Here is a 22,976-nt window from a genome sequence, read left to right as displayed (position 1 = left end):
GGACCATTAAAACACGAGTGTAGTTTCATAAAAGGGTCACATGAGTGCTTTAAGGCCTAATTACGTACAGTTGCATAAAATATATTAAATCCTCTATCATGTGTTCCGCAAACCATTGAGAATGACCTGCATTGCAACGAGAATTACGAACAGGTATGTCGGCCCACGAGCTGTGCCCGAGGATCGCCCGCCTGCTGCTGAACATCTAATGCACTGCACGCGTACTATAAATCTCATTACGATACAGATTTATAATATGGGTATTATTGGGTATATTCGGTAATACCGCCTGGAACTCGTATTATGTGCAACATGCGCTTGATGATTTTTTGCATTTTGTGACTAAGCCTTGTGATTCAACCTCGTGATAACCGACGACCTTATGCACTTAAACCCGACCGTTATTATCACCCGACATTATAAACCAAAGCCAGCTGTAATAAAGGGGAGTCCATATGTGAGACGTTTAAGTACAGAAGGGGAGGGCCAAATCTCACCCAACCTCACGCACCCAGATTGATCTCGGCAAATGTCACGTTTTGTCTTGCCGCAAGGAACAGTATCGGATTGAAATAAGTAAAATATGTTTGTTTACTAAAAATCATGGCTAAATCATATAGACATACAAGTGGATTACTAACGTGTGGGCAAAAAACTTTTCCCAAAGTATCACATCCCAAAATATTTTACTCTAATTATCATTTGGCAAAAAATCATTTGCTAAAACAACTTAAGGCAATTTTACAGTTAGTAAATTTTTTTGGCAAATTACTGTTTCAAAAATGATTACTCAGTCATGTTTCACATTACCAAGTGTTATTTAGTCAAATGTGCCGTTTGGCAATAACCTACTTTTCTCATAGCAGTTTGCTTCTGTAGGAGACGCAGTTCTAACCTAACCTAACCTTATTCTGGTAGCAGTTGATTTCTGTGGTTGGTTCGTGTACGAAGTGTCATTTTGATCAAACATTTTTTTGTAATATAATATTAGCCAAAAGAAAACGTTTGCTTAATAAACGTTTATCATAATAAAACTTGACAATGTAAAATTATGCCAAATGATAATTTGACCAAATTAATAAAATGCGAAATGTTAATATGATAAAGATTCGTTTGGGAAATTAAACTACTGCGATAAGTTTTTTGGGAAGTGAAATTTGGCGAAAAATATTTTGCCGAAACGGCAGTACACCACATAAAAGTATATATTAATTGGGAAAGAAGGGAGGAAAAGGGAAAAGGGTCGCTCCAAATCTCACGAAACCTTACCGTGGGGCGAAAAATCACAAAATTGTCTCGATCGGCCCATAGCGAATGCCAATATAAATAATAAAATGCATGTATTTAGGTTTATTACACGGACAGGAAAACACCCGTATACGCGTGTTTTCTTGACTTGTCCAAGGCTTTTGATTTGGTGTCATATAGTAAGTTATGGCAAAAACTGTACGAGGACACCACGTTACCCAGTGAGTTGATTGAAATGTTTAAGTTCTGGTATGGTCATCAAAATAACGTGGTAAGGTGGGCTGACTCGTTATCTGACACATATAGGACAGAGTGTGGGGTACGACAGGGTGGGCTCACGTCACCCAAACTCTTCAGCCTGTATGTCGATCGGCTGATTGATGAGCTCAGCAACGCTATGGTCGGATGCTCAGTAGGAGGTCAATTTATTAATAATATAAGTTACGCAGACGACATGGTGTTGCTGGGCCCGTCAATAGGCGCCATTAAAGATCTTTTAGTCATATGTGAAAGATACGCTGAGGCCCACGGCCTTAGATATAATGCCTCAAAGAGTGAGTTGCTGGTGTTTAAGGCGGGTACAATGAATTATCCACGTATTATTACCCAAGTAAAACTCGAAGGCACTCCTCTAAAGGTAGTCGAGGAGTTTAAATATCTGGGGCATTGGGTTACAGCGTCACTTAGCGACTGTAAGGATATAGAGCGAGAGCGTAGGGCGCTGGCGGTGAGGAGTAATATGTTGATCCGTAGGTTTGCCAGGTGTACTAAAAACGTCAAAATTTCTTTGTTTAAGGCATACTGCCAGTCATTTTATACCTGCAGCCTGTGGGTCAATTATACTCAAATAGCCTACAGCGCCCTACGCGTTCAATATAACAACGAGTTCAGAATGCTGCTGGGGCTGCCGGGGCGCTGCAGCGCGTCAGGAATGTTCGCGGAGGCGCATGCAGACGGCTTTCACGCAATCATGCGGAAACGGGTCGCCTCGCTGCTGCAGCGCATCACTCGCAGCCCCAACAGCCTCCTGAAGACAGTGGCGGAGCGGAATGCCGGTCCATTTATGTGCCACTGGAACCAGCTGCATGTGTTGCCCACTTAGTATAGTATAGATGTAATGTAATCTTACTGTTCTTAATTTTATGTTCTTAATTTTTGTTCTTAATTTCTATGTGTATGATCCGAGTTGGTCGAAATAAATTTTATTATTATTATTATTAACTATAGTAAAATTATTGGACCAAAAGTACCGCGTACACGAAAAATGTTTTAAAGATATTTTAGACGTAAGGTTTTTTAATATACCTATAGTGAGAGAGAGGAATGGTAATGAGCAACTGCTTGTAGGCACGTAATGTATAAAGCGTGTTAGGGGATTGGAAGAATAGATATAAATATTTTAAGGTCCCGGCAAAGCAATAAGATTTGCTCTTATTCTTACGTACTTTTTAACACATACGTACTTACACTAAAATATTGGTAACGCGTCCTATAGGCACGCGTTTTTGTGACTGGCTTTCGTTTTCATAATTTTGTAGGAATTGGACGCACATATGCGTTTGCAACACCTGACAAAGTTTTGGGTTAGACAGCCAGCAGCGAAGTCTAAATCGACTTGAAAAAATGGGAATTTGTCGTTACTATGTAAGTTTTTCGTTACCCACAGGAAGAAATTTTAATTCACACAAAAAAAATATTATGTGATTCATGCAGAGTCGTTTCGGATAGTAACTCCATCTTGCCCGTTAGCTTGCCGCTAAATATACTATAACTATGCCGAATAACTAGCTTAACGACATTCCACCTTAGTTCCCAGACCATAATAACATAGGTCTTCATAGGTTTGGCTGCCTTATGTTTATGGGCCACTCTTTTCACTTTCCGACAAGTGAGCTGCGAGATTTAAATATGTTTAAAAACTCCTCATAACTTTCTAATCATTTGAAATTTTGGGTTAATATGTTGGCCAGATTGTTTATTGTCAAAAATTTTAGAGCTAAATTATACATGTAAAATATGTAGTTAAATATGTTCTATGTATTACAGACACTAAAGGCTGTTTCACCACCCATCGATTATATCAATGGGTGGTGAAACAGGCGTTAGTATGTATCAAGATAAAGATAAGGACACTACTTTAAAAGTTACAATATAAAAAATATTACTACATTTAAAAGATACTTACGTAAATGTACCTATCTAATATTTATGTAGTCCGTCATGTCATGACTCAATCGTTACTGTAAATATAATCAAGAGATGAAAATAGAAAACTCTGGGAAAACTCAACCCAACACGCTCAACTGAACGCACCTGGCGATGGCGTAATGATTTGAATATTTTCTATAATTAGTTTTGACTATGAATTTGCCCTAACCTGTATATTATTATAGAAATATAGGTATACAGACAATACGAATTGCGCGAGAAAATTAGCGAAGAGAAAAATTAAGTCGATTGAAAATAGGTTTTTTTCTGATATTTTGAAAAATCTATATATCTGTCTCTTTCTAAAACGCTTTTCTCTATGGAACAGTAGTTTTTATCTATTGCGCTACGTGCGTGTGACGTCACGTGCAGGTAAGTCTTACTGTGTCTAATCTTGAATTTCATTCAAACCTTAACTCTGTTATTTGTAAAGGTGGCTTTTTGCTCCACAGTGGGCGTCTTCCAGCTGATGATGATGATGATGATAAAAGCTGTTAATAAAAATAACGTATTTCAGATACAAACTAGATACATTGAAGGTACATGAATACCAGAAAAAATATACAAACCAAGATATACATTATATGTGGCTTACTATCACTTAGCAAACAACGTTTAACAAATGATCATTCCACAAACTTCATTTCACAACCCACTTCATATCGCAAACTGCTCATAACACAATTAATGATCATTTGATAGATACACTTTTAACAAACTTGTCACTTTAAAAACACATCATATTATAAAAACATCATTTAAAAAATATCCATTATCCAAACAACTCATTTTTCAAACTAGTTATTTTACAAAACATCAATTTATAAATGATTATTTAACAAACCACTTACATAACATGTTTAAATTGGTAGGATTAGGTTCTCGTGGCTTGTTCTCGTCTCGCATTCCTTAAAGTCGCAGTTCTAACCTAACCTGACCAACTACACTAACAGTTAGTTTTTCTATGGGTCGCAGTTCTAACCTGACCTACTATACTGGCAGAAGTTAGTTTTTCTTACGGTCTCAGTTCTGACCCACCCTAACCTACTCGTATTTCTTAACCAAATTAACCTGAGCTACTGGCACCTCTAATTATTCTTAATAAAGTGTTTGCCAAATAATGCATTTTATCATATTTTTTTTGCCAAACGTTGATTTGACAAACGTGGTTTTGCCAAATGATGAAAATAATAAATTAATAGTTTGCCAAGTAATGATTTCAAAGTCAAAAGTCAAAGTTGAAATGTTGCCAAATGATTGGATATCATTATAATTATGTATAAGCCGTGTTGTGTTTGGTTCCGCGGCCAACGTCATGCCGCCGCCCGCTACTGACTGTCGAATGCACGTCGAATGCTATTGTTATGGCATCGGCTACACACTAATTCTGGCATCAGTTTAGTCCACCATTTTAGTTTTCTGTCATTCACAAAGGATTTACGATTATTTTGTAAAATATTTAACGTCTGTCTGGACCATCACTCCGTCAGTCCGAGAGAGACATTGGTTATATCATTCGTAGGTTATATCTTATTCTGTCGTCATTCAGTCAGGTCAATCATTCTGGTCAAAATGACCGCAGAAGGACCGTGTAACCCCGTCGGACTAAATACGGACTGATGGTCTGGACTATGCGAATTAAATAGGTATTTTAAAATATTCGTCAATCTGTCTTCAATGACAGAAAATCAAAGTGATAGTCTGAACTGACGCTAATGTGTAGGTACTTAACCGATGTTGCTAATTTGTGTCGCTAATGCAGGTGGTAGGACCTTGTGCAAGGTCCGCCCGGATTGCTACCACCATCTTGCTCGCTAATCCTGCCGTGAAGCAGCAGTGCTTGCATTGTTGTGTTTCGGCGTGGAGAGTAAGACAGCCGGTGAAATTACTGGCACGTGAGGTATCCCATCTTAGGCCTCTAGGTTGGCAGCGCGTCTGCAATACCCCTGGTGTTGCAGATGTTTAAGGCGGTGGTGATCTCTTACCATCAGGAGACCCCCTTGCTCGTTTGCCTTCCAGTCGTATAAAAAATAATAATAATAATAATGCTATACCAAGTATCCATCGGGGATGTTCATGTAGGTACAATATGATATGATAAATCACTTTAGTAGTTCTTATCAACGTCATGTCTACCTAGATTCTAGTCAAAAACATTTTCGGACTATCATGAAGGTAATTATGTGCTCGAATTCAAGCAGGTTGCATCTTAGTTACATTACAACATGTTTAATAAACAAAAATGGTAAAATTTGGAAAATAAAGCCATATTTTAAACAAAAAAAGTAAGTTTCATTTGCTACCAGAAAAGACGAACCTATTTAAATTAAGAGTATAATTAATTTACATTAATCATGTTCATGAATAATAATAGATATGCGTAGGTATTCAGAACTATTGAAAACCAGCGGGAAATGAATAGTTTCCGTAACAATTTAACAAGAACTAGTAATTTTATAGATACTAAACTTGATGACCATTAATAAAATGTATGTATCTACTTTATTTTATGTGGTATTTTAGTTAACATGAGTAACTAACCGCCAAAAAATTTATCTTTTTTTATTTATCATCGAAATCTTTACTTAAATAGATTTTGGTTGGCTAAGGTGTGTCGTAAAGCCAAGTGTTTGGTCAAGCCAAGGACGCGGATGTTTGCTCGCATACTAATAAGGTAAACATTGATAAATTTAGGCGTTACCATAATACCCACCACAGCTATAGGGTAAAAATTTAGATAACCAGTTGAATTAATCCTAGAACTGATTTGACAATAAAAAAAAAGATATATCACGGGACAATTCACACCAATTGACCTAGTCCCAAAGTAAGCTTAGCAAAGCTTGTGTTATGGTATGGGTACTAAGCAACGGATAAATATAATTATATAGATAGATACATACTTAAATACATAGTAAACACCCAAGACCCGAAAACAAACATTCGTATTTTTCATATAAATATCTGCCCCGACACGGGAATCGAACCCGGGACCTCAAGCTTCGTAGCCAGGTTCTCTAACCACTAGGCCATCTGGTCGTCTTAATAACCCGATTCTTGTGCAGGTATAATTTCTGAAAGTAAGTGTAAGTAACTAGTTACAGAGTAGGTATTTTCTTAGCAGAAACATTTACCGAATTCAAATGTGAATAAAATGATACGTACCTACAGTCAAGTGCAAAGAAATCGACACGGCCAAAGTTACAAAAATTAACCCACTTGCAAAAAAATAGGGCACCTATGGTTTTTCAGATTTTTAGGCATTGCAGCTTAGAAAGTAAGATTTCATGCACATAAAATACAAAATAGGTGCCCTATGACGTTTTACTTAGTTTATATATCATAGTAGGTGCCCGTTTTTTGCAAGGGGGTTTATGTATACATGACCTTAATGTTAAGTGCATAAAGTCGTGTATATATATTTTTGTAACATTGGCCGTGTCGATATCTTTGCATTTGACTGTATGTAGGCACTTACTGAACTAATTTTGATAATGATATATCAGGTGTTATGAGACATTCCCCATCGACCAAAAAAGATTTTGCGGAAACGATTCACAAGCGTCATAGGGGAACGCCTCATAATGCCGAAAATTTATAGTACCTGCATCTGAAATAATGTAAAAATATAGCTGATTAGCGTGCGCGACTGTCACATGTGCACATATTAACAAATAAGTACACATCACATCACATACTTATCCTATCAAATAAAAATCTGCCTAAACGTCTTTGAGTAATCGGAGAACATGCCATGCTGTGAGTGTATAATAGTTATAATAATTATGTTTATGTACTATGTTAATGTCTTTCAAAGCCATAAAAATTAATATGTTTCATTGTTTACAAATTTTCTATTTATGTAGTCTTATGTATAGTAATAAAACTGTGTAGTATATCTTTGTAGCGGTCCGAGGGTCACCAACGGTGCTGGCTGAAAATCAGCGCTGGGGTGTTTATTATTAACGCTTCAGCATTATGCTGAGCCAGTGTCCTATTCACAACCGCAATGACACATACTTTCCTACGTGTTGTCTATTTGTACTTAATACTATTGTTGTGTCTTGTGTTGTGAATAAATGTATTTTCTTTCTTTTCTTTCTTTCTTTTCTTTAAACTACTTAAATAAAGATTTGGATGAAATGAGAAATTCCTCCATTTTGCAGTCGCTTAAAAAGCTGAAAAACCTTAATTATGAAGACTGTCAATAGTTTTCGTTTTGGAAATTGATTTAAATCTTTTTTGGAAAATACATACCAAATTAAAAGCTATACGAGCTGTTGTGTGCTAGCAAAACAGAAAGTGGAAAACCAACGTCATAGGGAAAACCCATTTCACATAATGTATAGGTAGGTACGCACAGCAGCAGGGCTACTCCGAAACTATACATACTATACATATAAGCAACGCTCGACTGAGTGCGCCAGAGTTTTAAATGCCACGGTCGCGTGCTCACCCCACCATCCATACGTAACCCCGGCAGTGCACGGTTGTGCGGCGAATAGCACGCACGTTTATCGCTCAAACGGTCTAAATTTACAGTGATAAGCTTCATTTATACCTATCTGTCTAATTTGTGTATACGTTACGACCTTCGTCTCCTATTTTTGTGTACGCCTGTTTACCAACAAGATTACCAAGGTTTGTGTCGATATTTTTTCTACAAAGTGAAATGATCGTGCGTTCTTTAAAATAATCGGTGAACTTGATACATCGGTTTTTTTAACACGGCTATTAATTACTGATGTAATGACAATAAAATGAGGACATCAAGTCAGCGGTCACTCTAACGACTTTTTTTTATTCTCATACATCTATGCGCATACGAAGCATTCGTTAGTACTTAATCGATATTATTCAATGCCATCTTATTTTCGAGGCAGTGCTGCAAAACTAAATACAAAATGTAAAAATATATTCCTATCTTTTCAGATGAAATCTTTAACAGTACTATTTGGCATTGCGCTGTGCTTGGCGGTCATTGGCCCGTCTTACGCGAAACCGAGTGCCAATGCCGACCACCAAGAGCACCAAAACGAGAACCAAATACGACATCGACCAAAGAGACAATACCCCAGTCCATTATATGGATATCATTCGCAGTGGCCTGGGGCATTACGAACAACGAAGAGATGACAGGGATCTTTTACCACAAATACATAGGTTACTAGAAGATTTATCTGATTATATAAGACGCCCTCCTCCACCTCCACAGCAACCAATTTACATTCCTTACCCGATCCAGCTCCCGGCTCCCCAGTGTTGCAAATGTTGCAAAACAGAGCCTAATCCTCCGAACGTCACAACCAGGTGGCCCGATATGGAAGACAAGAGGCAAAATTGGGGATACGACGACACCGATGAGGTAGAAGAGAACTACGGGATAAACGCCAGACCGATCGACTTTAACCGCATCCCGCCGCCTAGTTCTACAGCTCGCACGCCGCCGAAAGTCAACCACGGAACCGAACAAGGAGCGCAGGTAAATAACCAAACACAATGAAATTGGAAACATCGAGGTAAAGCTTAAAGGTCGATACGGGTTGCATTTATAAAACAACTTTTTGCTGTCGATATCGACGCAAGATGATTTCGACGTGTTTGGGTAATATAAAGCTGGATATCATCATCATCATCATCCCAGCCTATATACGTCCCACTGCTGGGCACAGGCCTCCCCTCAGAACAAGAGGGCTTGGGCCATAGTTCCCACGCGGGCCCAGTGCGGATTGGGAACTTCACACACACCATTGAATTGCTTCGCAGGTTTGTGCAGGTTTCCTCACGATGTTTTCCTTCACCTGATATTGGTACCTTTATTAATTACGTAGTGCCTACTACAAACCGTTTATACCAATAATTAAGGTTGTACTTTTGGCGCGAATATTTATCTCACCAACATTGAAAACCTACTTGTGTTATTTGTTTACTAGATCACAGAATAAATAATAGTACTAGACGTGATCTAGCACTAATGTCAGGTCACAAACTAGCCTGAATGTAACTTCTGATTTTTTCTTTGCAGAGTCCAACACGTAAACTGCGGCGATGTGATGCCCCGGTCCTATCTTGCTGCAACTCTAACGATTCAAGGCAACAGCAGCAGAAGTGTTTCGCACTCTCAGGTTGTGGAGATTATTTTGAGCAACAAGACGTCTGCTCCGCTGAACACGTTCAGGAAGTATTTGATATAATCATGGCTGCGTACTCTCCAACAAAAAATTAGTCACTTCAAAAAGAAATTTGCATTACGCCTTAGTCAATAACAGTATTTTTCTATTTGTTAAATTGTTATCATGTCTGTTAAGATATATTGATGTCGTATGGATAATTTGTAACGTAATCTTAGCGGCTTGGATGATGAATGGCGAAATTTATTCATTCATTCACGAACCGAAAGTTCATTTTGATACTTTCTTTACTCGATTGTAGGTATTTAGTAGTTTGCTTGAAAATCACTATGGGTGTCCAAATCAATAACACGTTAACGGAACAGGAAGATGTTAAGTCGCGAAGGTTAATGTAAAATGCAAGTAGTATGATTCGTTTGTTTCAGTTATAGAACTGTTTTTCTTATTAGTACGTGAACAATCCTGATTATTTTGATTGAGGGACCTGGTCCAAATCACTGGATGCACTGGTGTAGCCATTAGATTTTCTCTTATTTCGTTCATTATATCGGCATGCCAACCAGAACGCCAACCAGTTTTTACTTGCGAACACCGGTTTTAACTAAAAACCGAGTTAGTTCCAACATAAATAAAACTGACTAAACTTTTTACCTTGCTCTTCTGCTACCACACTTTTGTGCTTTATGTATTTTGTCGTGGACAAAGGTAAAAAGGATTGTAGTCATTAATATTGATTTCTGATAGACAATCAGTACAAAAACGATTTGCAATCTCTAATACCAAGCTATAGAAAGACGAAATATAACCAGTCTTGTGAACACCCTGTCGAGTGTCATTCTCAATAGAAAGCAAAGATATTCGATATGAAATGAAAAAATATTTTTATTTTGTCCTCAGTTGCCTAATTTTCAGACACGGGTTAAGATTTCTTCAAGTATGTTACTCAAATAAATCTAAAGTTTGTTTGTTAGAAAACGAATTAAGTACTAGTATAGTGGCAAGGCCGTTACTTTAAAAGTTGTAGGTCGTTATTGTTTAAGTTATATTACGTTATATCGTTGTTTTAAGGATCCGAAATCAACATTATTTTAATAGCTGGGAACTGACTGGGAAAAAGTCGCATTAGGCATGGTCTAGGATTTTGATTTAGAACTAAACCTAAATGCCTTACAAAGTGGCTCGCAGTTTTGATTTTAAAAACCTGGCTATTATTACTCTTTTTTAGGTATTGCATTTTTATACTTGATGCCATAAATATAACACTATAGTTCCTTGTACTTATTAATTTTATTATAACGAAATAATGCATTTTTATGGTAAAGGCGTGTGCGTTAGTGTTTTAATAATAGCAGCTGTTATTTTAAGATACTAACATTATTATAATATCAAGTAAGTACATAACTATACTTACCTATTTATTATTTTGTGTAATTTTGTATTGTATGTTTTGATTGTATTAAGTACCAATTTAAAAAGTAAAAATTAAAACTGGCTATGTAATTTTTGTTTCAATTATTTTACCACACATTTTCAACAAAGGCTTATCTAACTGAAAATTAAGAGTTAAAGAACATGGGAACAAAGTAGTAGAAGTCATGACCTAGTGGTTTGACCTATGGCGTCTCAAGCAGAGGATCGTGGGTTCAAAGCCCGGCTCGCACCTCTGAGTTTTTTAAAATTCATGAGTAAAATTACATTTGAAATTAACCACGAGCTTTAAGGTGAAGGAAAACATCGTGAGGAAACCTGGACAAACCTGCGAATAGCTATTCAATGGTGTGTGTGAATTTCCCAATCGGCACTGGGCCCGCGTGGGAACTACGACCATAGCCCTCTCATTCTGAGAGAAGGTATGTGCCCCGCAGTGGGACGTAAATAGGCTGGGATGAGGAATGCGTATTAATTGTGACATACAACGATGAAAAATATATATAATAGAATAGAATAGAAGTATTTTTATTCAGCCAACACATCATGACAAAAAAAAAGAGAAGCATATTTTACATTTATCTGCGCACTCAACTCTAATTACCGTGTCAAATAGTGGGGAAAATACGGTAATTGACTGGTGCAAAGTCAAATGAGAATGGCCGAAATAAGTCTTATCAAAGGTAAGATTCAATGTGTATTTCGTTAAGTCTACCAACCGTACGAATCAATGAATGGCCCCATTAACATCGAATCTATCAGTAAAAAATAAGTACCATATCGATCTGCTCTAGACCTACTATGTTACTCAGGTACCTACTATGTTTTAACAAGGTTACCTACTTACTGCAACCACAGCTGCAACTGATTTTGACTCATTGTTGGTTTAGGTGCTGCTTGATATGCGATATCTGTTACACAGAACAGATCTCGAGTATTCATAAAGCCATTAAAACACTGATATTATTATTATTTGTATTTTCTTTTATTCATTGTATAGGTACTGTATTTTTAAGTATTTATTGTAATTATTTTATGTTGAAAAAATGACTTTCTGCCAAGTTTCTTGCGGCGCATTCTTCTTGGCAATGATGGTCTTTCCGAAAGCGCTGGTAGTTTAAAAAAATGACGTGTAAAAGTGCCCATTGCGGCTATTTACTGAATAATGATTTTGATTTTGATTTTGATTTTTTTTTTGATATTTTTTGGAGATTTTTCGGAGATAGTTTAAGACCCTGACAAGGTAAGATATATTTTATTTTAACCCGGAAACTTTATAAGTGTATGGGCGCAAGACAAACGAATTATTGGCAGACGAAGTCACAGATAACAGCTAGTTTTTTGATAAATTCGTTAGTTTCTATAAATATTAACTGAGAAATTTCATTGTTTTTTGCTCGTAATTTACTTTCTTAATTTCGTTATTTTTGAATTTCCTAGAACTTCAGAAAATTTCACCGGCTAAAGAGTGACTAAATACTTACTTAAAACTTTACTTTTATTTACTATACTTGAAATAAATAAAAAAGTTAATGTAGAAAACAATTCAAGTAAAATGACACCTCGTCTCAGAATCACATATTATCAAGGCCTGCAAAGTGAGCACGTTATCTAAGATGTTTACGTATTATACGTATCTATCAAATTCAAGGAACGGAAAAGTAAACACAAATCATTTCCGCTATGACTTACATCAGATAAGACAAAATTAATCTTCATGACTCTTATATCCGGAAATCTCCCTATTCACAAATAGGTATAGCTAAGTTAAAAAATAAAAATTCCGCTTCAAACATTTTCATCATTTTAGTGAATTACACTTTTACTTGCAATTACAAAAACATTTAATGAATTAAGTAGCTAGATTTTTGCTATTAAGTTGATTAAACTTAGTGAAGTTTTTACGCTAAGTAATTAAATGAGGCTGGTTTCATTGTTTGTTAATTATGTACTCGATCACAGGTCATTAAGTTTTGTATATATAGAATATCATTCATATTTGATTGGATGATGTAGGTCATTGTAGGTGTACCGTTGTAGTTGCAGCTATACGCTCATAGAATTACTAGTATGGTATTTATACATAGAAAGTTATCATACATAGTAAACTAACTCAACCGCTAAAAATACCTTCACGAGAAACTTTTATAATCTTAGACTAGCCCGTGCCCGTAACATTTAAGCGCAACAACTCTCTCGAACAACGCCATCTATTGATTGCAGACGAAATTAATACGACATCTTGAAAGTGTTCTTGAAGAGGCGGGAGCCCATTATTGGAGTATCTTTAGGTTATCTGCATTTTTAGTCTATAATATTATCAAACATCCAAACTTCATCAGAAACCTTCTCATTTAGAGTATATTAGTATGATATGACATGAAATGAACAGATTTATTGATAGGTACTGATAATATGGTGTGCCTTTAAATAAATAAATATCTCGGGACAATTCACACCAATTAACCTAGTCCCAAAGTAAGCTTAGCAAAGCTTGTGTTATGGGTACTAAGCAACGGATAAATATAATTATATAGATAGATACATACTTAAATACATATTAAACATCCAAGACCCGAGAACAAACATTCGTATTTTCATACAAATATCTGCCCCGACACGGGAATCGAACCCGGGACCTCAAGCTTCGTAGTCAGGTTTTCTAACCACTAGGCCATCTGGTCGCCTTTAGACAATGACACCTTAAAAGAACACCATTTTTTTGTTTCAAAATTCAAGTGCTTCAAGTCCTGACTTAATTGTTAAAAAACTAGTTTTTTCAGTCTCAAAATTCAAGGTAAAGTTTAGTAAAAAGTTGGTACAATCACTATATATTTTCTAAAAGGTACCTTATCGTCGGTGGTAAAATATTTAGTGATTATGAAGTGATATCATTTGAAAACGACTAATAACTTACGATTAATTTTAATAGTCTTAATTTAAGAACATTGTAGTATTAAAACTCTTACCAAAAACCTATAATTTTGTCTCAACACACTAAATGATTAACGTATTTGAAAAGGTACCTTATTGTCGGACGAAAAATGTTTAGTGACATAGTTAAGAATAAGATCTAAAAAAATGCTTTTGATTTGTAGTTGTAACTATAAATCGTTATTATTATGACTATAAATCAACCTCTAAAGACCAGCAGGTGGTAGGACCTTGTGAATGGTCCGCCCGGATTGCTACCACCATCTGGCTCGCTAATCCTGCCGTGAATAGCAGTGCTTGCATTGTTGTGTTTCGGCGTGGAGAGTAAGACAGCCAGTGAATTTACTGGCATTAGAGGTATCCCATCTTAGGCCTCTAGGTTGGCAACGCATCTGCAATCCCCCTGGTGTTGCAGGTGTCTAAGGGCGGTGGTAATCTCTTACCATCAGGTGACCCACTTGCTCGTTTGCCATCCAGTCGAATAAAAAAAAGAAAAATTGGCGTAAATCGTCAATAAGGGCCTTATCACACTAGCGATTCGCGGGAGAGTTGAAAGCGAGGCAAGCGTGCAGTGAATTCGCTGCGAGCGTATAACCATTTCGCCGCAAGTGCGCAACGATGTCGTTGCTGCGAGCGCATGGCGAGTTCGCTGCTTTAGCGCCAAAAACGCCATATTGTAGACTTTCGTATAATAAATAGGGCGTCTTCGGCGCTAACGCAGCGAACTCGCAGCGACATCGTTGCGTGCTCGCGGCGATATTGTTTTATGCTCGCGGTGAAATCGTTTCGCGCTCGAAGCGAACTCGCTGCGCGCTCACCTCGCTTTTAACTCACCCGCAAATCGCTAGTGTAATAAGGGCCTAACTGGCTACCGCGTAAGGGTGGCCAGTTATTGATGATTTACCTTACTCTAATTAAACGCATTTTATGATGATTCTTGACGTTTTTTACGCGCCGACAAGCACCGCAATGGGCCCGCGTGGGAACTAATGCCCAAGCTCTCTCATTCTGAGAGGAGGCCTGTGCCCAGCAGTGGGAAGTATAGGCTAGGATGATGATGATGATGATGATGATGACGCGCCGACAAAGTACCGACCTCCGACACCTCTTCCAAACCGATACCGAGCGCACAGAAAGCATTCAAGAGCGGCACCGACAATAAGGTACCTTTCTTACTAAACTTTAAGGGATGTTTTAACTCATAAAAAATCGATTTAAAAACTTGTGTCTCTGTCAAATTAAAATTTAGACCCTGCTTATTAATATAGAGTAAAAAAAGAAAAAAATGTTTTTTTTCGACATTTTACTTCAAGCGCGATTATCTCGGAAACTAGAACCGACAACAAGGTACCTTTTACCAGATAACGCCACAAATCACAACACAATACTAACTTTTGGTTTTTTCTAATTTCGGGCAGAAAGTAAGTCATTTTGGTCGGAATTAAAAGCAAATCAAAATTTATTCTTACATTTTTTTGTTTGGGTTTCGTAGCGAATGTACCTACGTCTTCAATGTAACTTGAAGCAAAGTTAAAACAAGTGAGTTGTAATTAAACCCTTCAATAATATCGTTAACAGTTTGCACGTACGGTACGGTACGCGTGTACACGTCTGCGCGTGCTTGTATTTGTGCGTGCGCTTGTGTATGTGTGTGTCTTAACTCTTTTCATCCCAATTCAAGAATCAGACCTGTAATATGCTACGCTGATGACACGGTTATTCTATTCCACGAAAACTCCTGGGACGCTGTCTTACAAACAGCTGAAAAGGAAATGTCTAAAATTGCGCTTTGGTTAAGTAAAAACCTTTTAACATTAAATGTAAAAAAGACAAAATTCCTCCCCTTTCACAAAACACGCTCTTCTAGCCCACCTGAAACGATTAAACTTAAAATACACTCACGCTCACCGAAAATCCATCTTTGAACTGTAACTGTCCATCCACAGAAAATGTTGACATGATTAAGTATCTTGGTGTAGTAGTTGATAAAAATCTTTCTTTTAAAGAACATGTTTCCTCATTAGCTGGTAAAATCAGAAAAACTATTTTTATCGTCAAGTCCCTACGTAAATCTGCACCTAAATATATATTAACATTAGTTTATAAAGCCTTATGCCAGTCTGCCCTTACATACTGCCTGTTGGCATGGGGTGGCATCGCTAAAACTACTTTGAGAGAACTGGAGACTGCTCAACGAGCAGTGTTTAAGGTCATGCTAAGTAAACCGCGCAGATTTCCCACTAATGAACTTTATTGTGTAGCTAAAGTCTTACGTGTACGTCAATTATTTATTTCAAAAGTAACTACAGTAATCCACAAGTTAACGACACCGACCATAAGAACAACATTTGCGAGGCGATTGCCACCTTACTCCCATACATACATTTACAATAAAACGTGTAAGCATATAAGAAATATGAAGAAGTTATCCCAAAAAAATCTCAAAAAAGTTATTGAAACTTGGTTGATGACTCTTAGCTACGATGAAACTGAGGAGGTTATTGCAGGCAGCCTGTAATTAAATTTACACACATATACACACGCACACACACACATACACACACACACACGCACACACACACACACGCACACACACACGCACACACACACACACACGCCCACTTTAGGTTAAGAATTTGCTTTGTGTCAACTTAGTATTAAGTAGTTCAATTACTTAAGTAACTGCTGTAAATTGTAAATTCTCTGGTCTCCGCGATACAGGCCCAGAGTCTAGTGCGGAGTCCGCCGATGAATCTAAATTGTAACCTTGTTATATTTCAAATAAATTCTTTCGTCTTCTTCTTCTTCTTTCACGCTAAAACAATAGTGCTCATTTCGAGGAACACGTGCGCCGCTTCAGTTGTGACTTCCATATGGTCATGTGATTTCCTTCCGATGAATCTTCCCATGCGGAATTATGGACCAAAAGTAGAATGAATCTTGTGTGACGCGGTGTGATGCGCTACTTGAACAATAGGGGGACAGTCTAACAAGTTTCCACGAGAAATAGTTGCTTCATAAGGTGAAGACCATAATTCGTTGTAACATCTTTGTTAGGCGTGTGTACCCACTGAGTTACAATATATTTGTCTGTCTGCTAAAACGTGCAAAAAATTTACTAGCGATATTTTATTCCAAGCTTATCACTGTTTTTATTGTGGGTAACGATAAACAGTATTTTTTTCGAGTGTAAATTAAGTATCGGCTCGTAGTTATGTTTGGCTATAATACCTGAGCACGAGTAAAAGGGGCGTATTCGAATGGGCACCTAATTTTTATTCTAGACTCACTGGACTGGTTTTGCTTTTCTGGTTAATTAATATTGGCTTTTTCATTAAGTACGGTCTTTCACTAAAACGATAATTCAGATTATAGGTATCGTGATCTCTTCTTTTTTTGTGTTTTTAATGGAAAGAACATAGAAAAGCGAGAAGAAGAAACACTGTAGGGACAGTCGACTCACTCTTTGTTGTTCCCAAACTAAATGGTTGACGACCAGATGGCCTAGTGGTTAGAGAACCTGACTACGAAGCTTGAGGTCCCGGGTTCGATTCCCGTGTCGGGGCATATATTTGTATGAAAAATACGAATGTTTGTTCTCGTGTCTTGGGTGTTTAATATGTATTTAAGTATGTATCTATCTAAATAATTATATTTATCCGTTGCTTAGTACCCATAACACAAGCTTTGCTAAGCTTACTTTGGGACTAGGTTAATTGGTGTTAATTGTCCCGTTATATTTATTTATTTTATTTATTTAAATGCTCCTCTTATCGTACGTAGAACGTGCTCGGTTTTGTTATTCTTGCGCGATGCGAGTCTACTTCGTCTTCATCTTCGACTGCAATTATGGTCTAATGAGACGTTCTCACTTATCACTCGATTCAAACACACAATACTCGGTCCCTAACTAAATGCCCGTCTTATCTTATCTTACGCAGACCGTGCTCGGTCTATTCTTATTCTTACGCGTCTACTTCGTCTTCATCTTCGACTTTGTAGTTGAAGATGGTGGTCTCATGCGACGCGTTCTCACTTACCTATCACTCTATTCAAACACACCACTCACTCACTTACTCACTGTATCACTCCGTGATTGTGAGACCGAGAACAGTCTATGTATATAACAACAAAAACAACAGGTTGGACGAATTAACTTCACCTGCAAATTCTCCATCTACCCATGATCATGATTCATGGTGCATGCAATTGCGTCGAAATATCGGGAGCTCATTAGAGGTAATCACGATCTGCATAACAACAACAACAAAAAATATAAGTATCTGATGTTGATGTACAAAGTACAATGCGTACGTGATGTGACCTCAGCTTATTAATTAATTAGCAGATATTCATTTGGAAGTAATATTCTGAGTTAAATTTGTGATAAAAACTTATCATCTTTAAAAGTATCGCAAGTCCAAGTTTATAGTCTTTACAGTTTCCGGAATCGATTGTGCATCTCGCTTTATGTATGTCTGTATATAAACTATTGCACATAAGAATAAAAATACAAATACACAGAGAGGAGAACAAAGGCGAGCTTATCCCTAAAAAGGGATCTCTTTATCGTTCTAGCAGAGTAATATTTCTGTGCTGTGCTTGCTTACTTACTTCTTACTTATATTAAATATAATGACCCGGATAACTCAAGTCTTAAATTGAGTTTAGCTCGACATGTTTCGGGCTAAACCGTAGCCCTTCGTCTTCGGAGTAACGCGACTCAGCGGCTGCTGCAACACGCGCACTGCGCGCCGCCGCTCTGCTCGCGCGACTACCCGACGAAACTGACACCGGCACACAACTACCCGCGTTTTCATCATCATTACAACTGTCAAATGTAGGGTATCACATAACACTAACAACATCGCTCTGTAAAGGTACGTTCACACACACCGATGACGCAGCACGAGTATTTAACACCGTTTTCCAACTCGGAGGTACCGTCCAACTACTATCCCGGTTGAAACCGTTACTTCTTACTTATTAAGACGGCTGAACTTGGCTCACCGGCAGGAAAATTAGCAAATTTATGCATCTGGGACATTTGATCTGAAGAATTATTGAGTCATTAAAGCAGATGTTGTCAGCTTCTGCGACATTTTGTGACGTACGACTCGAATTTTCCAATTTTAGCAAGCATAAAGCGTGAAATGTGAAAACAGAAAAATATTCTCACGTTCAGAAGGGTTCTTTACTCAAGATCTTACAACCTAGCAATAAAAATGTTTTCCAGAGGAAGTTTCATTAGTTATAAAATAAAAATTATGAACAACATAACACGAAATCTAGTTAACAAGTTCACGACGCTATGCCAAATTCATTTTATTGAAACTCATTTCAAATTTCCTTAATATATTATCGTAAGGGGCTTACCACTTCAGTTGTAGGTACTTACCTGAAACAAAACAAAAAACAGATTCATCCATTATTTTTTATACTTAGATATAATGATCAAAATAGAGATTAAAAAATGCATATTTGTGTAATTACTGAGTAATAATAATAAAATAAAGTATACTGGACCGTACAAAATACGTATACCTAATATAAATAACATTTTTTCCTTAAACAAGGAAATTATTATGGGTCGAATTTGTACTATGCATTGTTCTTTTATTATTCACTTCTATTCAACTTAACCCGATCTTCATCATGAAGGTTGGTTTTTCCCTCATCATCATCATCATCATCATCAGCCTATGTTCGTCCACTGCTGGACATAGGCCTCTCCCATGGCACGCCACTGAGCACGATCCTCGGCTATTCTCATCCAGCTCTTGCCAGCCGCCCTGCGAAGATCATCGCTCCACCGAGTCTGAGGACGTCCTACGCTACGTTTGCCGATCCGTGGTCTCCACTCAAGAACTCGTCTACCCCAACGGTTATCGGTTCTTCGGGTTATATGGCCGGCCCATTGCCACTTCCGCGTGCTAATGTGGGTTTTTCCCTAGTGAAATGAAATTTGTTCCAGAAACAGTACCTACCATAGGTACAGTACACATTCAATAAATAAATAGATAGAACATATTAAGAAGGTATCAAAGTATTTCTCAAAAAATACCGATTTTATTTTCGACTCCGATACGCATATGCAGGCAGACGGGTTAATGAACATAGTTTCCCAAAATGTTCCAATAATTTGTATGAAAATGTTCTTGTTCTTTTTTGTTTGTACCTCGAATCAGGTTTCCACGTGACAGGCTTAGCCTAGTGTGGAACCAACGGAATACCTTCTTGTAATTTGTTTTTGCTTTTAATAAACTATTTTTTTTTAGATAAAATTCTATGGTTTATTGTAACAGAAAATTATATTTACATTCAAATGAATTGGGACATTTTAGGAATCTATGTTTATTAAGCTCCGTTATTTACCCTACTTATCTGCCTAAGTAGGTACATTTTTTACATAATAGTCTAAAATGAAATCAAATTGGCATATTTTTTATGAAACGCTCATCAAACCTTGGTAATTGTTATAAAATAAGCGTGGTAAATAACACATTATTTGAAAGACTCGACCGACATACAAATATTCAATGACTTTATTTAATACAGGATAAAAATTACGGTGACGAAGTTTAAAAATAATTTGAGATAATACAAGTTTAAGGCAAAAACATTAAAATACTAAACAAAAAATACGTGTAACACGCAGTTACTAATATACAATACACAATACACTACAAATATTCTTTAATGCACACCATAAAGCAGTAAAAAAACTTATAATATAAACACTTAGATTCACGGTAGACAATAGGCGGTCTTATCGCTTAAAAGCTATCTCTTCCAGACAACCATTTGGGTACTTACAAGAAATTATATATGTTACAAAAATAGGTGGCGGAAACAAAAACAGAAAATAAAAACAAACAAAAAATCAATAACATTAAAATAAATACAAATAAAAAACAACTATATAAATACATACATGCAATACTATACAATACATAAACCACTAACATAAAACAGCAATATAAATATAATGCAAAGCAAAAACGCAATATAATGTGAATTGTATAAAAATAATTCTCAGTTTTATGAGTGTTATGAGCATTGGCGTATCTAGGGCTATTTTCCAGAGGGGGGGGGCTGGCCTTGATTTTTGTGTGAAGAAGGCACTAGACCATACTGGGGTGGGCACGGTCCTCCCGCCCCCTCTCTCCTCCCTCTGAACACCGAGAAAGAAAGATTATCTAATACTTGCTTTTGCCCGCGACTTCGCCCGCGTGGAATTCGGTTATCGCGCGCTCTTTCCTCGGGAACTGTGCTTTTTCCGGGATAAAAAGTAGCCTATGTCACTCTCAGGCCCATAAACTATCTGTATGCCAAAACTCGCGTTGATCCGTCGCTCCGTTTCGACGTGAAAGACGGACAAACATACAAACACTCACACTTTCGCATTAATAATATAAGTAGGTATGGATTATTTAACTTATTATGCTAGGGACACTATTTTGTACCACATATAAAAGTTTGCAGAATTTAAAACTGTTTATTCACCTGCTAGACATTTATAATGAGTAAGTACATAATGGTGACTTATCGAGGCATTAAAGAGAGAGCTGTCTTTAAATGGGAATTCCATAAACCATTCGTAATTGTTGTTAATGCATCCTTCGATATGAAACTCCCTATCCTGTTGGAATTCCTCAAAATACGTCCTACATTATAGAGAGAACATCAGATTCTATACTAAATCTCAGTTTTATACCGTCAAAGATTTCGGGTGAGCGTTACGTAGTCCGTCAGTCAGGATTTTTAGGGTTCCGTAAATTAAAAGGAGTAATAGAACCCTTAGAATCTGTCGATCTATGTAACAGATAATTTGCTCTGAAACTACAGAACCGATTGAGTTAATTTTGATACACATAGTTGTAACGTAAATAAGTGAATTTTAAACATAGCCCACTTTTGGGAAGTCTTTAATTATAAAATAAAAAAAACAGCAAACAATGTGAATTGATGTGACATATCAATGATAACTTAAATTAAAATTAACAGTTTTGAAGTTGTTTAAGAAAAAAGTCGAAAAATTTCTTTATAAAATATAATTAATTAATAAAAATACTAAAAATAAGTAAAGATTTCAGGAAAGCTGTAAGGTCTATGATTTTTTTTAATTAATGTACTTGAAAAATCCGTAATGTCTAGGATAATACAAAGCCCTCTCTACGCGAGTTTAATTTACACTTGTCCAGTTTTTTTATGTACTTATAATTACCTTATGAATAAATGGAGCCTCTATGCAAAATTTCAGCTTCTCAAGTACTAAAGTTTGGTCAGGGCATTTATGACTCAATCAACAGTCAGTCATTCGGTCTATATATCAAAAAATGTAATCAAAGAAACCATAATTTATGGTCCACTATTCAACAAAATGTTATAATGATATGATCGCAAAGCGCGCCTTAAATATGTCATAGCAAATTTTATTCAAAATAAAAACTAATACACAATCTTCAGGCGTTTATGTGAAAATAACAATTATATTTTAGATCACAATGACAAATTTGTCACCACAAAGGAATACCGAAGCGCGCCGCGTGTTGGGTCGAATGGCGCCCCCCTTTCTATTCAAAATTTCAACGACCATTTCACCAAAGAAAGTACCTTCTAGAATGCGGTGAAAGCGAGACAAAACTGGCTTCAGAAATCCACACGCTGGAAGACGAGAAAAGGACCAATGTGCTCAATCTTTTGTCGCCGACCCTTTCTTAACCAACTACAGCCAGATCTAAGGAGGGTAATGTATTCGACCCATTTGTATGACAGTTCGCCTGCACAGGTGACTAAGTATGATTCTTAGGCAGTAATTAATAATTTTAGAGTTAAGTCTGTTGATATTTACGAAAATTTTAGTTGGAGATGTAAAAAGCCACAACGGATGCATGGATCAAAGAAAATTCTTGTTTCTTTTGGTACCACCTATTCATGAAAAGGCAAAAACCTAGTAGTATCTATAGAATAGAAAAATATTCTTATATTTTTATATGTCTTGACGTAGGCATTAGAGTTATCGGA

The 22,976-nt window shown here is 36.9% G+C and overlaps 2 protein-coding genes across 3 annotated transcripts in view; one reads left to right on the top strand and one right to left on the bottom strand.

The window, feature by feature from the left end:
- Nucleotides 1-22,976, bottom strand: part of LOC141427452 (uncharacterized) — a 266,714-nt gene that overhangs the window by 133,630 nt on the left and 110,108 nt on the right. The window lies entirely within an intron of this gene.
- LOC141427453 (uncharacterized) lies at nt 7,882-11,087 on the top strand. Of its 2 annotated transcripts, none has more exons than XM_074086933.1 (3): nt 7,882-8,097; nt 8,389-8,938; nt 9,482-11,087. In XM_074086933.1, the coding sequence occupies exons 2-3, from the start codon at nt 8,468-8,470 to the stop codon at nt 9,680-9,682; spliced, it is 672 nt and encodes a 223-aa protein (XP_073943034.1). In that variant the 5' UTR covers nt 7,882-8,097; nt 8,389-8,467; the 3' UTR covers nt 9,683-11,087. The 2 variants fall into 2 exon arrangements, with proteins under 2 accessions (XP_073943034.1, XP_073943035.1); XM_074086934.1 differs by lacking the exon at nt 7,882-8,097 and having other exon boundaries at nt 8,390-8,619; nt 8,767-8,938.

Source organism: Choristoneura fumiferana, chromosome 4 (genome assembly GCF_025370935.1).
Source record: "Choristoneura fumiferana chromosome 4, NRCan_CFum_1, whole genome shotgun sequence".
In the NCBI taxonomy this organism is placed as follows: Eukaryota; Metazoa; Arthropoda; class Insecta; order Lepidoptera; family Tortricidae; genus Choristoneura; species Choristoneura fumiferana.
Note: the sequence above shows the minus strand (reverse complement) of the source record. Positions and strands in the feature narration are given on the sequence as shown.

Excerpts from the sequence above, each read along its gene's own strand:
- LOC141427453 (XM_074086933.1), top strand. The coding sequence starts at position 8,468 with ATGCCGACCACCAAGAGCACCAAAACGAGAACCAAATACGACATCGAC. Across the intron at positions 8,939-9,481 it reads GAACCGAACAAGGAGCGCAG|AGTCCAACACGTAAACTGCG; the intron begins GTAAATAACCAA and ends TTTTCTTTGCAG.